This window comes from Physella acuta, unplaced genomic scaffold (genome assembly GCF_028476545.2).
Source record: "Physella acuta isolate Inbredline_101_S28 unplaced genomic scaffold, ASM2847654v3 ptg001973l, whole genome shotgun sequence".
NCBI lineage: Eukaryota > Metazoa > Mollusca > Gastropoda > Physidae > Physella > Physella acuta.
The window spans coordinates 118,073-135,000 of record NW_026733478.1 but is presented as its reverse complement, the minus strand read 5'-3'; the positions used below and the strand labels follow the sequence as shown (position 1 = coordinate 135,000).

General features: G+C 40.6%; 1 protein-coding gene across 1 annotated transcript in view; it reads left to right on the top strand.

Annotated features, from left to right (window-relative positions):
• The window catches only part of LOC131931455 (ephrin type-A receptor 8-like), a 49,726-nt gene that overhangs the window by 20,716 nt on the left and 12,082 nt on the right, over window positions 1-16,928 (top strand). Inside the window, exons 2-3 of the mRNA XM_059288252.1 lie at window positions 15,901-15,973; window positions 16,723-16,802. Of these exons, the coding sequence (XP_059144235.1) occupies window positions 15,901-15,973; window positions 16,723-16,802 (153 nt within the window). The remainder of the gene's footprint in view (window positions 1-15,900; window positions 15,974-16,722; window positions 16,803-16,928) is intronic.

Here is a 16,928-nt window from a genome sequence, read left to right as displayed (position 1 = left end):
AAAAAAAACAGTTGACGGACACGGAAGTTCAATCCCACCGTGACCCCCCTCCTCATCCGTCCAGAGATGTAGTGTCCGAGGGGGGGGGGGGGGGGTCACAAATAACTGGACGTCACGCGATGGATGTGACTCTTGCCCGAGTGGTGCCAGAGCTCGGTGCCTGATGTGTAAGCGAGGGGTTTGAGCTCAGAGCAATGACCCGTAGATTTCCATCAATGTATTTATTCGCGTTGTATGTGTTTTTAACTTACCCGCCTATATATATGTATCTATCCAGTGTCTATTTAAATAAGTATACTGAGAGTATTTATGTAACTATCCCGGATGTATAAATGCATATATCACTAGTGTATATATGCAACTATGCCTTGTTTACTAATGTATGTATGTACCTTACTCCCACTTATATAACTAATTCTGCATTTATTATGTACCTATGCCAGGTGTATATATTAGCAGGTCCACGTGTGCATGTATAAATATATATATAACTATGTGCCATATATAAATAAATAAATAAATAAATAAATATAAATATATATATATATATATATATATATATATATATATATATATATATATATATAATATATATATATATATATATATATATATATATATATATATATATATATATATATATATATATATATATATATATATATATATATATATATATATCCACGTGTGTATATATATCCACGTGTGTATATATATCCACGTGTGTATGTATGTCTGTATTGTACTTATGCCCAGCATATAAATGTAAGTCCACGGTGTGTATGTATGTCAATATGTACTTGTGTCCCGCATATATATGTAAGTCCACGGTGTGTATGTATGTATGTAGCCGTGACTCCACCACCGGAGGCCGGCTCTGTGGGTGATGGATACAGCTTTAACCTAAGCCTTAAAGAACTCAATTTGCGGATGATCGCGGATCGTTTGGAGAGTGTCAGAGGTCGCGAGAGCTAAACTCGGCCTGACAGTGAGGGATTGCTGCAGTTTCCCGTCCCTTTCCCCTCAGGAGCCCTCGGTAATGGCGTCTCGCGCTGGGGCTCTGCTCGGGGGCTCCGCTGATTAAACCAACACTCGGGGCTCTCCTGCATTGGGGGGCTCCGGCTGCGATAGACTTGAGGGGGGGGGGGGGGGTTAAAATATCGAACTGATTGGGATGAATCAAAATTTGGGGAGGGAGTATTTTATTGAACTGATTTTGAAAATAAAAATGTAAGAAGATTTATGTATGCGTGTGGGGTGGGGGGTTGTGGGTTGGGGAGTTATATTGAACTGATTGGAGTGAGTGTGTTGAGGGAGGGGGGGTCTGGTCACGCGCCATTAACTCACCAAAGCCTCGATGATGTAATCGATTGCGCGGCACTTACTTGTTGCGTCGGGGCAAATTAAATGCACATAATTACGAGAAGTAATCAATGAATAATTAACATGGCCGATTGATGAGGATTGATCAAAATTAGTTGATAATGACCATCATATTGCTGCTGTAGTATCGATTTTTTTATATCTTGGTAATTGGTAGAAGTGTTATCAAGTATTGATTTAATTAATTATTGCGTTCTTGATATTTAAAAATGATAACAGCTCATCGAATAGGTAAGAGTAAAACTGCTTTAGTTACCATAGTAACGGTGAGATTCAACGCTCGTGTGAAATCAATGTTCCATGTATCGATGTTGTGGGACATAAATTATCGATCTAGGGAGAAACGATTTGTTTCAATATTTGATTACAGTGAAACTTTTTTAAAAAATATCGTTATAATGAAGAACGGGTTGAGGGTTTAATTTTGTTTGTGTTTTGTTGGATCTCATAGTGAAGGACGCAGTTTTTAGAACGAGGCTTGCGCGTGCGATGTGCGCTGTAAAACTCTGTACCATCACGCTCAACCGAAATTCATCTCAGTAAATCCAATCCAAAGTGGGTTCTAAAAATTTAAGTTCTAAATGGTTCATCTATACTTTTCAATCAACGTTTATCTTTACTTTGTACTGCAGAACGCGCGCGTACTTTGTACTTGTTTGATTAGCACTCACTCACGACGAACTCCGTTTTATTTAACCGCTTTCGCTAATTTTTTTTTTTCTGTGCTCAAACAGCAGTTCGTGATTATTTTCGGTCTTCTGACACTTTCTTGACAAAAGCCCTGAATGCGCATGCGCAGCTGGCACGTGCAGTCGTGTCCAGATTTAGCACTCAAATCTACACCCGCGTGATGGCGGTGCCTTTTCCCAGCCCGGGGTTTTTATTTGCGCAGACTTGCGCGTCAGAGTTGATCACTGCTCGTGATTTGATCACCTAAACCAGTTTGCACCACTATTGAACGGCGGATGGTGCGGCGCGCTGGATGACGCTGCTATCTACTAGGACTGTCAGACCACTTTAACTTGGACCAAATCGATTTAGGACACACAAAAAAAAGACTACTCGATATTTTTTTTTTTTTTTTTTGGGAATTTTAATCAGAATTTGGAAGTTTCAGGCCGAATCTGTGTTTTAAGATTTTATTTAAAAAAAGAAAAAAAATGAAAATGAAGCCTCGGCTCAGCTAGCTTTTGAGACACTCGCCGAGTTAATGCACTGTAAAAGTTGAGGATTAATAGCCCTTGAGTGGGATTTACTTCCCTTATGCATATTCAGGCAGTTAGGAGTCTTGATGCCATTCTATCGTGGGCACGAGCGGTCGACTTTTATGGCCGTTTAGCCATTTATTTTAAAACTTAATTTCTTATGCTTGACTCTGTCTAAGGGTCCGTTATTTATTTTATTGGGGGAAGATATTCTTCTTTCTTGGTTTAAGACTAGAAGGGTTTAAATTTCTCGATTCGATGACTAATTGCAGATTTTTTGATAAGGTAGTTGATGGCTAATGGTGTATTTGTAGTGGGAATCGTTAAAAAAATGTGTTATCAGCAAATACTAGAATACAATGTTTGAAGCAAGTCTTTTGGTTAACACAATTGATAGTACCTGAGTATGGATAGCTCATCTTAATGGTGTATGTTTTGTTTGGATTTAATCTTACATGTATACATAGGGTAGCATAGGTTATGAATTTTCAAAAGAGAAAACAAACATTTTGACCTAAGAAATGAAGATTTACATTATTAATAATTAAATAACCCCCCTACCCCAAGCACGTCTACCGCCCCCCCCCCCTATAAATATAATTTATTTAGAAAATATATACTTACGGATCCGGAGAAAAGTCTGAAAAAAGCACTGGTTTTACTATAATTACTATGTGGACATATAGCATACACTTCAGCCATAAGTTTTTTTAATCAATCGCAGTGTCTGGTTTCGTCAAGTTAAGAATCTATCAACCAAATGTAAATAATTTTTTTCTCAAACATATGAGTACTGATAACAAACACTTACTAAAGTAAAAAAAAAATGTCCAAAATTTGGCCTCGCTTTAAAAATAACAAAAAAAAAAAAATTAAAAACTTTGAAACGTAATACTTTAATTGGTTATCCCATTAGTTTATTTCAACCCGTGTATTCCTAGTTTCGTTTTCGATTTAGTCTCAGACGTACTGGGCCAATATGTTAAAAGCTTTAGCGGACCGGCAAACACTCGGCCGTAACGGGAAACCCCAGAGTAACCACCAGCGGGGAAACCCGATAGCCAGGGGCCGGTCCGTTCTAACAATGGCAGGGGTCGGTCTCAGTGTTGCCGGTTTGCCGGAAAGTTCCGGTTAGGATTTGGGTGTCGCTAGCCCTAACTGCTGCGGAGGTGGCAGAAGTGGTTGGACGCGTGTTTAGATAGAGAATGTGCGATCGTGAGTGGAGTGAGCAGGTGTTAAAATTCACGATGTGTATGATTGAGTGTGCAGGTGTTTACAAACATAGATGATGTGTGAGCGTGAGTAGATTGAGCAGGTGTTTAAACACGATGTGTGTGAGTGTTCAGTTGTTTAGATAGAATATGTGTGATCGTGAGTAAAATGAGAAAATATTATTAAATTCACGATGTGTGTGAGTGAGTGAACAGACTGAATACACAGGTCCCCATTAGTAACAACGTCGAGTATTTAATCTTATATGTGTGATAATATGATCTATATTTCTAAATAAACGGCACTGAAAGGACTCAACACACCCATCACAAGACCTTGCAAACTCAACAAAGGACCCTCACACAATCAAATGACCCTCACACAATCAAATGACCCTCACACAATCAAAGGACCCTCACACAATCAAAGGACCCTCACACAATCAAAGGACCCTCACACAATCAAAGGACCCTCACACAATCAAAGGACCCTCACACAATCAAAGGACCCTCACACAATCAAAGGACCCTCACACAATCAAAGGACCCTCACACAATCAAAGGACCCTCACACAATAAAAGGACCCTCACACAATCAAAGGACCCTCACACAATCAAATGACCCTCACACAATCAAATGACCCTCACACGATCAAATTACCCTCACACATCCAAAGGACCCTCACCCAATCAAAGGACCTCAAGCAATCAAATGTCCCTCACACAAAGGACCCTCACACAATCAAAGGACCCTCACACAATCTTAAGGATCACACACACCAATCGACCACACACTCAGAAAAATCGTTATCGCCTGCAAGACTGCATTAAAAAAAAGAAATCGATCTTATCTTTTCTATGCAAAAATTCCTTCGATATTAACTTTATACGTATACAAGTCAGTATATGTATACGTTTAAAATGTGTATCTTATCCATTAACTACCCCAACCGTCTTTCATAACATATGTGGTGTTAATTATCCAGTTCTTTAATGTACTAAATGTATCACGACTTTTACGTTAAGGACACCCACCCATTTCCGGTTCTAGTGTTTAAGACATCCATGAGTCCACCCAGCTCTAATGAGTACCTGACTTATGTTAGAGAAATAAAGACGAGTGAGTGTTGTGCAATGACACTATCCACTCCGTCCGCTAATCTCATTGAAATAGATGAACTCTACTTCATCTGCCTCAAATGTCTTGGGCAAGAACGGAAAAATATAAAGAGGATTCTCCACCCCAATATCAAAAATAGAAATGCAGCTTTGAAGATAAAAATAAACAACTTTAGTTAGATTGTGTAACTCCCATTGTGTTAAATCCTCGTCAAAAAATCAACGAAACAATTCACTTTTTATTTGTTAAAGTTTGAATTTGGCCAAGTCTGCTTGCTTGCAAGTTTTCTATTAAAACCCCATTCCCCCATCAGCTAGCGTTTGGTGTTGAGATTATTTTGACACTGTTGAAGATGGCTCAGCCGCGCTTGGAGGAATGGATTTTTTTTCTCTCTTTCTTATTGGATTCCTGTGGCACTTTTTAGTTTGTTTGCCTTCGTGTTGGTAGTTAATGTGTCTAGGATGTCTGGGGGAAAAGGACGAGGGTGGGGTGGGGTGGGGTGTACTTAAATAAGGTCTGGTAACAAAATAACGCATCGTTTGTTTTTTGGAGAGGGGGATGGGAAACGGAAGTGCTAAAAATACAAGGTTAACTGTTGGACAGGAATTGAGAAAAATAAAATTTTGTTTCCCGAATGGTTTTTTTATTGAGTAGATTTTGGAGAAATTTTTGATTTACATTTGAGTTGGCATTGTTGGTTTAAGGATTGACACGTTCACCTTTAGTAAATGAGTGGCGTGGTGGTAGAGTGTATATCTGCTGAGCTGAAGGGTCTGAGTTCGAGTCTGATTGCATCTTGTTTATTCTATTTCTGGGCCTTAAATCTTAGTAGCAGTGGGCTAGCCTCGGCCAGCTCTGACTAGCTGTGAACCAATCGCAGATTTACTCTACTTCATCTACCCCATTGAAGGCTATGAGTCAAGATAGAAGAGTATATAGCCTTTACTATGCCTTCATGATCATGGTGAACTCTACTTCATTTTCTTGGTTGACGATCAAGTCCAATAAGGGCATCTCTATTTTTACTTTTTTGGCATTAAAAACTTGACATGCCTGTCATATCTATAACGCTGGCATACCTTAAAAAAAATGTATTCTATTTCATTTCCATCCATTCGACAATACACTAACAGTGCACATCTTTCCTTTTTTTCTATATATATATATTTTTCTAATTAGAAATCTATGTATCATTTCTCCCCTTATTCCCCAAGCGTCAAAAAATATTTTTCTAATAAACCTTCCGTCTTTATTTCCTCCATCACCTCCCTCGGCATACAGCGTTGATGTACAGGCTACACGAAAAGGTTGTCTCCCTTAACTCGTTGTCGCCCCTTCCCCCCAGGGCGGGATGTTGTGTGACCAGTTGTAGCCCCCCCCCCTTTCTTCATCCCACTCCCCCAGGGCGGGTTGCTGTGTGACCAGTTGTCGAAATTCTGAGATTCCGTCGCGTCTTGAAATATTCATTTCCTTCCTCACAATTTTTTATTATATTTTATTTTTGTTTTCTTCTTCTATATTTTTTTATACATGCATCTAACCCGAACGCGATTGGGTGATGGGTGTTTGTGTGTGAGGGGGGGGGGGGGGTAGTTGAATAATTCAAGACCAGTTTATTTTCAAATTCAGAGGTCTAAGGTCGATGAACTTAATTTTCTAAAATAATTTATCTACGTAAACACAATTTTTTTTTCACGAGTTTTTTTTTTTATTTTTAATTTTAGCCAATGAAAATTGGTGCATATCTTTATTTTAAAAAAGTTTTACCCAATGGAAATTAATCAATGATTGGTCGCCACATTGTAGCAGGGGCATGAACTCGTAAGGATGAGGTAGAGGGGGGGGGGGGGGTGGGGGTGAGTGTCCCGAGGCAGACTATATCACTGGTCAGTCCAACGTGAAATTTGTTTGGCCCCGGGTCATCCCCAGCCAGATCTGCTCGACACTCAGACCCTATTACAGCCGCCTTGATTAACCAGAGGTCCGTCCGACTATTAAATGACGGTTCTAAAATTCTTGCTGGAGCTGTACCCCACCCCTCTCCTAAACCCCCATCTCTTGCTGCGCCATGGAAACATTTGTAAAATACTGCCCAATGATAAGTACTGTGTTATATATTATACTGTTTATCTATCACTGTTGTAGATTCCATAACATAATTTTTGTGGTCCTGTCTTGTATGTACACGTGTCTGTAGTGTACCAATTTGTCCGTTGGGTTTTTATCCATCTGATGAATGTCTATCTAGGGGTTGTGTATCCATCTATTTATCCATCTGCTGAATGTCTATCTATTGGTTGTGTATCCATCTATTTATCCATCTGCTGAATGTCTATCTATTGGTTGTGTATCCATCTATTTATCCATCTGCTGAATGTCTATCTATTGGTTGTGTATCCATCTATTTATCCATCTGCTGAATGTCCATCTATAGGTTGTGTATCCATCTATTTAAATGCCCATGTATCAGTCTTGTCTATTTATTACATTTGTGTTCAGCTTTCGGTTTTTATGTGTCCATCATTTCGGTATTGTGTTTATTTAACGGTTCTTTGCAGTTAGTAAGTTCATGTGTGTCTATTAGGTGTGTGCCCATCATTGGACTTTATATACAACTATCAGTTGTGTGTCTTTCAATGTTCTTGTGTGTCTGTCTGTCTTGTGTGTGACCATCAGTATTCTTCTGTGTCCGCCTGTCTATTGTGTGTCCACTAATTGGTTGTGTATCCATCTGTGTTCAGTGAGTCCGTCTATCTAATTTTTGACAAACAGTATTCTTGCGAGTCCATATAAAGTTTATATCCGTCCGTCTATTGTGCGACTATCAGTATTCATCTGTGTGCGTCTATATGTTGTGCGTCTATATATATATATATATATTGGTTGTGTGTCCGTCCATCTATTGTGAGTACATCCATCCACTGTGTGTCCATCAGTGTGCTTGTGTGTCCACCAGTGTGCTTGTGTGTCCATCCCCTGATGACCAATGTCCTGAGTACCGTGACTGACCCAGTCCGTAGCCAGCCCAGCGGCTCCTGTAGATGTCCAGCACAACTCCACATTGGATTATGGGTCAATCGGTCACCTGGGAACCAGCTTTAGGTCAGCCTCGGAGATAGGGGGTGGACAGGGGAGGGGTGGTATGGTGTGTGGGGAGGTGGGGGGGGGGGGAGGGGGGGGGGCTGTCTTCATGGGAGAAATAAATGTGGCAGTGAAAATTGAAAGCTTGGGTATTAGGGGAATAGGGTGATATGAGAGGAGGGGGGGGGGGTGGTGGAGTGAGGGTTATAAGGGAGCTGTGTGAAGGGTACTGGTAGGTGTGGGGTGGTGGGGGGGAGGAGTAGAGTAACGGTTTTAGGGGAGCTTAGGGGTGTGAATATTAATACAAGCCAATTGGTTATGAGATATTAATATTATACCAAAAGTCTATAAGTAAATGTTGGGCGTTAGTTTTATTCTTGTGTTCTAGCATGTTTAAAATTATTTTCGTAAATAATTGGTTTCCGCCTTCTACAATATATTATGAGATGTCCTACATATGGTAACTTTAAGTTCAAAGAAAAATAGTTTTTATGAACAGTAAGTTCAGCACTATGAACATTTTCAGGTACAAAACGTTCATGTCACAAAACGCTAGTGTGCGAAGCGGGTACTTATCGGCGCTCACGTAATCGATACCGATGGTAAAAGCTTACGTTATTTGTTCAGTCGCTGGACTGTTCTTTATTCAGTAAACATTGAACAGAACAAGTCCATCTATGTCTGATCCGTGCTGTGGAATCGATACCGCCCGTACAGAGAGTGTGCCTCGACTTTCAGCCCCTTTTAAGAATTGTTTAAAAAACCTAAACTTCTAAATTTTTATACTTGAATATATGTTGGAGTATGAAGTTTGTTTTATGGGTAGAAATTGAAAACTTCATTGAAATGTCTTGAAGTTGGTTTGATCTTTAAGGAGAGATAATTCGAAGAGATATCAACACAATGTTTCTTGAAGAAGATGAGCATTAGTCTTGAGTCAGTCTTCTCAAGACCATGGTTCATTACCTTTTTGAAGACACCGAACCCACCCGTTTCATATGAACATTCACTGAACCCTTCTTAATAGTTCTATCTTCCGCACTGACAAATTCCGATCATATTAATCGTGTATATGTCTTGACCTCCGCTGAACCCCTGAGATTGACTCACCGAACCCCTAGGGTTCGATCGAACCCAGTTTAAGAACCACTGTTCTAGACTATTTTTCCTTCTCCTCAAGTATCTTTTTCCAAAGTTATTTTTTTTCTCTCAATCGCCAACCGTTATAAATATATAAACTTGTTTTCTTAACTATATACACATTAAAAAATAAATGTACATAAACAAGCTCAATATATGTTTCATGCTAGTTTACACATGATTTGCATAACTCTCCGTGACCCAAAAATACCAGCCTCCCAGTTAACGTTTTCTTTATTGAAAACATTCCTCCATATTTTTATTCCAATATTCCACTATCGCAACATTTCACGGCATCGCGAAAAAAAAAAACGCAACTTATTTATGCTCTCGTTGCCTCCTCGTATATTTACTAATTTCGAGCGCAAGCCGATATTACGTTGATGGGGGGATGTGGGGCGAGGGAGAAATGCTACTCCGCGAACTGGGAGGGAGGGAGGGAGGGGGGAGGGGAGGAAGTCGTGAAGAATGAGAGACGGTTAACGGACTGAACATTTATTGATTAGGTAATTGATCGGCCCGTCTTTCCTTTCACGCTGTACTCGCGTCGATTTCCCCAAGCTCAGCCCGTGCGATACCAGTACTCGATTACCCAATGCGGTTGGGTAACCCTGCCAGTGTATCGTTGCGAATGAAACGTTGTGTAATAAACTGTTATTAGCTACACTATTTGCGGTATCGATACTGGGTTATTAATGTGGTATCGGTGTGTTGTGTCCGAAGATGGAATCGATGCGGGGTGGTAGAATATGGTTCGACCAGTTCCAGAAGGGTTGCTTGTCCATCAGAGTTTGAGGGTAACGTAGCCTTTTCAATCAGCGGTCTCCGCGTCGTCGGATGGGAAGTTCGGTTTCTGGAACGTTCGTTAGCCCAGTCCCCCGCCCTGACGGGCCCAGACTGTGTGGGTGTTTGAGGGTCGGGACTGAACGTAAGAACCCAACCCTCGCTGGGACCTGAGTGCTTACACGTCCCGAGGTGGGAGGCGAGGGTTCGAATCCGTTCACGTCATTTGTTTAGCTTCCTCTTTGTGTGTGTCTGTGTGTATATAAGTTGTACAAACCTATAAGCAATTGAGAAATAACAGAAAAACCATAACACTTTGCCAATCAACGGCTGATATCTTTATATTACCCTTTTCACTCAAAAATAGCGTATTCACGATTATATTTGTTGCAAGCCGCAATATTTATATATCCAATACGCTCTATTCCCCTTGTCCAAGACACCCTATTCCCCTTGCCCAAGACGCCCTATTCCCCTTATCCAAGACACCCTATTCCCCTTATCCAAGACACCCTATTCCCCTTATCCAAGACGACATATTTCCTTTGCCCAAGACGCCCTATTTCCCTTCATCCACCCTACCCACCCTAAACGTACCCATCCTAGCAATATGATCAGTCCCATCTTACGTCACAGAAATGACTGCTTCAACAAACTCCCATGAGACCTCGCTCCCTCCTAGACACGTTTACTCCACGCGCACGCTATAAATATCTATCTATTCACCAGATATTTCCATTTCCCGAGTTCCGTCCCCTGAAAATGTCTTCTGCGCTCCTGTCACGAGCTCATTTCTTTGTTGTTTATTCACATTATCATTTTCTTTCTAATTCGCATTATCCTGAACATTTTCTTTCGTTATATACATTATCCTGAACATTTTCTTTCGTTTATTTACATTATCCTTTCGTTATATACATTATCCTGAACATTTTCTTTCGTTATATACATTATCCTGAACATTTTCTTTCGTTATATACATTATCCTGAACATTTTCTTTCGTTATGTAAATTATCCTAACATTTTCTTTCGTTATATACATTATCCTGAACATTTTCTTTCGTTTATTTACATTATCCTTTCGTTTATTTACATTATCCTTAAGATTTTCTTTCTAGTTTACAAAATATATATGTTTAACGTTTTCTTTCTGAGTATATACATTACTCATATTCTTTTCATTCTATTTATTGACTGCCCTCGTCAATTTCCCTTAGGTAATTATAACACCGTTCAACCCCCCCCCCCCCCTTTCCACTCATGTATAAAACTGAACACCATTCCATATTAAGTTGAGCTACGCCGGTGTCGCCCCCCCCCCCCCCTTCCACTCATGTATAAAACTGAACACCATTCCATATTAAGTTGAGCTACGCCGCTGTCGCCACACCCCCCCCCCCCCCCCAATACCTGTTCACCGCATGAAGTAGGTCACGTGACGACCTGTTTGATCGCACCGTGTACTCACCTACGAGGCTCGATACATCGACCGTGCTGGGTACTCGTGAGCAGCTCCACCCGGCTCTCGGCGCGTCCTCGCGTCTTTTGATCATCTTGCCACCCCCCCCCCCTCCACACCTACCCGCGGTAATCGTCCACTCGTCGTGTTTATCTACGGTAATCACGTGACACGTTCTACAGTATTGGGGGGGGGGGGGGAAGCAGAACAGGAAGAGTAGTATTATTTTTTTTTGTTAAATGTCAGAAAATGGTTGCGACTGTAGCGTAGTTGTTGGTGTTACTTTGTTGTTATTGATTGGGTAGTTAATTAGCGGGGGTAATAACAGGTTGGGCATGGTGGATGGTGTGAAAAACCGGATGTTGAAAAAATATTTCTCCAGATAAAATCGTCATTTTAGATTCCATTGCATTTTCTCGCAAGGTATCGTCAGTAAAATATGTTTCAATATGGAATATTTTTTGTGTGTGCGCAGAAGAAATGCGCAAGCCATGGGCTATAAATAGCCTTAGCTTAGAAGTGATGTAATCGATAAATGAATTAAGGCGAGGCAAAGATCCCGTGGATAACATGGACTGGAAATTTCTGTCCAAATATTGAAATTGTGAATGGCAGATGTATGAATTCTGACGGATATTTTTTTTTTTTGCCATCGCATCGAGATATTGGGAGAGGGGGGGGGGGGAGAGGGGTGATGCATGGGGCCAAGTTTCCTGTGTGCTGGGAAGGGGTGGGGTGGGGGGGTGTTTGGGAAAAGCCATTCATTGATTATTTTCCTCATACATTATTTTCCTCTTACAGTTTCTATACACATACGTATAATTCTACATAACATTTAATAATCATATATATATATATATATATATATATATATATATATATATATATATATATATATATATATATATATATATATATATATATATATATACATATACATATACATATATTTTTAAATACTAATGGGAGGGAAGTATTGCAACTAACCCAACCCCTGATAGTCTCCCTTGTAATGTCAGCCTGTGCTAATTACTGCTATCTAATCACGCGCACAGATAGGTGAAAATAATTAAAAAGCAAACAAATTTAATTGATTCAATGCATCGTCCGTGCTTCTCCCCCCCCCCCCACCCTACCCCCTAGGTTTTATTTGTCCTTTACGCTCGATAAAGTGGTTGATTGTAGGAAACGTGATATGCCCGTGGGTAGGAGGTGGGCTGCGCACTGGGGGGAGGGGGATCGGTGATATGGGCCATTAATTACGATTAATTTAAATTTTCAATTTCCCCTCCTTTTGTAGATAAGAGGAATCAGCATTGTAAACATTTTGCCTGACACTTTTGATAGATGTAGGGGTGGTAATAGCACACGATGTTAGTAAACACACTTATCACTGTGGTGGGCTTTGGTTTGAGATTACGTCTGGGGCGGGGGGGGGGGGGGGGGGGGGGGTGAGAGTAAGGGGTGGAGGGGCACGTTCTATAAATATTTTACATTGGATTACCTCAGGGTTAAAGAAAAGGGGGCGGGGACGTGCATAATCTTGGCTGTTTTCTTATCTGTGTTGGTAATTTCTGAAGCAATTATTTTCAGAGAAAAAGACAGTTCTTTTTTTTTTTTTACAAACTGAACTAAATTCTTAAAGCTTAAATATATACACATGGAGAGTTGTTTGGTAATTTAAAAAAAAATTGTTTAGATAATTTCTTTTTCAGAAAAAGTTTTTTGGGGTACTTATTAAAGAACGCAATGTATGTAAGGGGACTAACCCTAGTCCTTGTCCCTAATCATAATACTAACTCTCCTCCTAACATGGTTTTACCGTTGGAGAAAACACATTAAACAAAGTATTACCATAAAGATGGGTTTTTGTTTTTCAAGAATTAGTTCTCCAAAAATATGTTTGCAATAAAGTAAATCCCCCCCCCCCCCCGCCCAGTAGTTGGTTACTATAACACTACCCCCCCCCCCCCCCCCAATCTTTAGTCGATGCACTCTTGTGGTGAAGGGTTCGAGTTGACCCTCGAAAATTGTCAAAGCTCGGCTGTCGACGGCTCCAGGAACCAATCACAGTTTTCTATTTACTCGAGCGTTGTTTTCTCTGGGAATTTGAGGTGGTTTTTTTTCTTTTAGTTTTTTTTTTTTAGTTTTTTTTATAGTTTTTTTTAGTATCTGTGAATGTTTACCCTGGTTACTCATCACCATCAGGACCGGCGACCTCTGAACCCTGTCAGTATGCTCCACATATTTCTACCCCTCCACAAACACCGGGCGTCGGTTGCCTGGAGATGGGCCCACCCTCGGCCGCGATCCAAAGTCTCTCCATCATCTCGCCGCTGAGAGGGTGTTGACAGGGCGTCTTGGAGAGTAGCGGCCCCTTCGTCATCGTTCAATTTGTCCGGCCGGACCCGTGTCCTTGTGACGAAAGGGGGGGGGGGGGATGTGTGACACACGGGTCTGACCCTGAACTTCGACCCGCGGTACCATCAAAACGGATTTGACTACAACGTGACGCTTTTGTTTGGGGGGTGGGGGGGGGACGCTGTGGTCACTCCAAGACTGACCTCTGAGTTTTGAGTCATTTGGCTGGACTTAATCACACCGGACATCAATTCTGTTTTTTTTTTTTAAAACTACTCCGTGCACCGACACATAAGGGACGTAACTCTACCAGACTTGATAAATTGTTTCTTTTTTTCCAGTTATCCCCCCGCGACAATGAGGGGAAGTAATACCGTAGCAAGTCTTAGTTCTGTATTTCTCGGGTGAGGAAATGGGCCAGTTAAACACCATTATTTCCATATAATTCCAATAAATTATTCGAGGGCTTTATAAAAGAAGACAGGGCCCCTATTTCGTTTTAAATCCGCTGTTAGTCGATTGGGTATTTTTTTTTCCCCCGTTTTATTTTCGGGTCTCCCAATTTTTTTTTTATACGTGGGCGGTTGAAGGGTTGGAGGGTAGGGGGGGGGGGTACAGCAGTTACAAGTGGTTGGCGGTTGTGGTGTGGGTAGGGGGGGGGGGCGGATATTGTCTCCTCTTTATGCCTGCCGGTACAAATGAAAGGGTTCTCCGAATTTTAAGGCTTCAACAGGACGGTACTTGTCTGTGGCCCAATTGGAAAAGGGGGATTTTTTTTTTAAAATGATAAATGAAAATCAGATACGTCAGCATTGTCTCCCTTTTTTTCTCTGAACGGACCAATTGTGTCCCTTGAGTAAGACAAATGATAACAAAGGTCAAACGGTGACCTGTGGTGCGTGTTTTTTTTTTTTTTTTTTTTTATTTATTTTTTTTATTTTTTTTTTTTTATTATAGAGTAAATCGTTCTTTGCACCCTCGTCATGCGCCCGGTTCCTTTCTGATATCTGCATATAGATCACATAGATATAGATATTGCTTTGTTTCTGTCTTCTTCCCCTCCACCACCACCCTCAACTCTTGATTGTTACTACCCCCCCCCCCCCCCCCCACCCTCCCCCACAGCGAGGGCTGAAAGAACGGCGAGTCGAGTTTGAAAGGTGAATAGGTTCTCACTGGATGCCACCAACCCCAGCCCTCAATTGATGGGCGAAATATGGAAATTTAAATTGAATAGAGTCGGGGCCCTGGCGTTTGTTTAGCTATAATAGTCATCGATTTACATGCGAACTGCCTGGGTGTCTGGCTGATTGATCGATCGATCGATCACTGATTGATTTGATTTAATTCATTTTTAGCTGGGGAATAATTGAGCATGGGTTGTGTTTTACGATTGCGTTGTTTAAAAGAGAAATAATTTTTTTTTAAATATATATATGGTGACTGTAGAGTCATGGGTAATGATACAGTTCTATATTCGATTATCAATCGATTATCAATTAAGAGGCAGTTCAGGGCAGGTAAGACCAATCGCGGGGTTGGGGAACCGTTTGATTGATACGTTTATCGATTTCACATCCGTCACGTCCCCTGCCTCCCCGCGACAAACTCGGCTCTGTCATTAGCCGTAATTAGGACCACGTGATGGCTATTCATATCGCCACGTGACGGAATAAATTAGGACGCTTGGAACAACAGGTTCAAAATAGTCCGGGACGGTATGTAAATTTAATTTGAGTTAGACTGAAATAAAAACATGGCATTTTTAACTTCTACACATGCATATAATGTATTCAAAACTTCTGAAATCCAGGCATATATATATATATATATATATATATATATATATATATATATATATATATATATATATATATATATATATATATATATATATATATATATATTTAGTGCAAATATTACTTTGCTTATCTATCTATATGTGTCTTTATGTATGTATGTATGTATGTATGCATGTATGAATGATTGTTTGATTGTAAGCATATATATATATATATATATATATATATATATATATATATATATATATATATATATATATATTAGTCAATTCTATTTCATAAACGTAAGCAAATGTTATTTAGCCAATTTAACTTTTTTACTTCTATTTATGTGTACACTTTTTTCTATTACAGGTGAGGGGTGAGACACAGGAGGGGTGGGGCGAGTTCAGTGAGCCGTTGATTCTACAGACCGGCCAATACGGATGTGAGTTGTGTTTTTTTTTATTGGGATGGTCATGGTTGGTAGGTGGGACGGTGTGGCCTAGCGGTAGAGAGCTTGGTTGCTAACTCGTTAGTCTCGAGTTTAATCAGTAGAGCGTCCCTGAGTCCACCTAACTCTGATGGGTACCTAACTCACGTTATGGAAAATAAAAGCGGCTGGGCATAGTGCTGACCTCTTCATATGCTGAGGTCACAGAAACAAGTGAATTCTACTTCACTTGTCCTATAGTCAGTCAGGTTTGAAAAGGGAACTTTACTTACATGGTAGGTAGAGTTATTAGGGATGGTATTTGTATGATGGTGTGATGGACGCCATGATTCAGATGTTTTGATGTTAGCTACAGAGTGGGGTAATGGTCGTGATGGTATTTAGATGTAATAGATTGAGAATGAAGATAAGCGTAATACAAATTATCACTGATGATGTATAATGGTGAACAAATTACCTGATGGTAGTGATGGTATCTGATATCAGTGATGGTAAATGTTGTATTAATTGTGGGTGGTGTACTGTTCTGGTATTCACTGACGTGAATAGAGTTTGATGAAGTGAATGAGAAAAGACAGGTGTAAATAATACAACAGCTCAGTGTGGAACAACCGGGCGGGTATAGATTACATGTTTAGTGCTGATAAGGTACGGTTGTCAAGGTGAGGCTGACTTACCTGTGGGTACACCTTTGTTTTACCTGGGGGTCTGTGTTTTACCCGGGGGTCTTTCTGTGTTTTCAGCCACCGTCGTGGGGGTCAGGAGAGTGAGCATCGGATCCAAGCATATCACCATCGCCTGGGACGTTCCTCAGAGTATAAAGGTGAGTTTACCTGTGGGTTGAGAGAGGTGGGAGGAGGTTATCAAGGTGGGGACGGGTTTACTTAGGTGTGAGGGGTTACATGGGTGGGAGGGGTTATTTAGGTGTTGAGGGGTTACATAGGTAGGA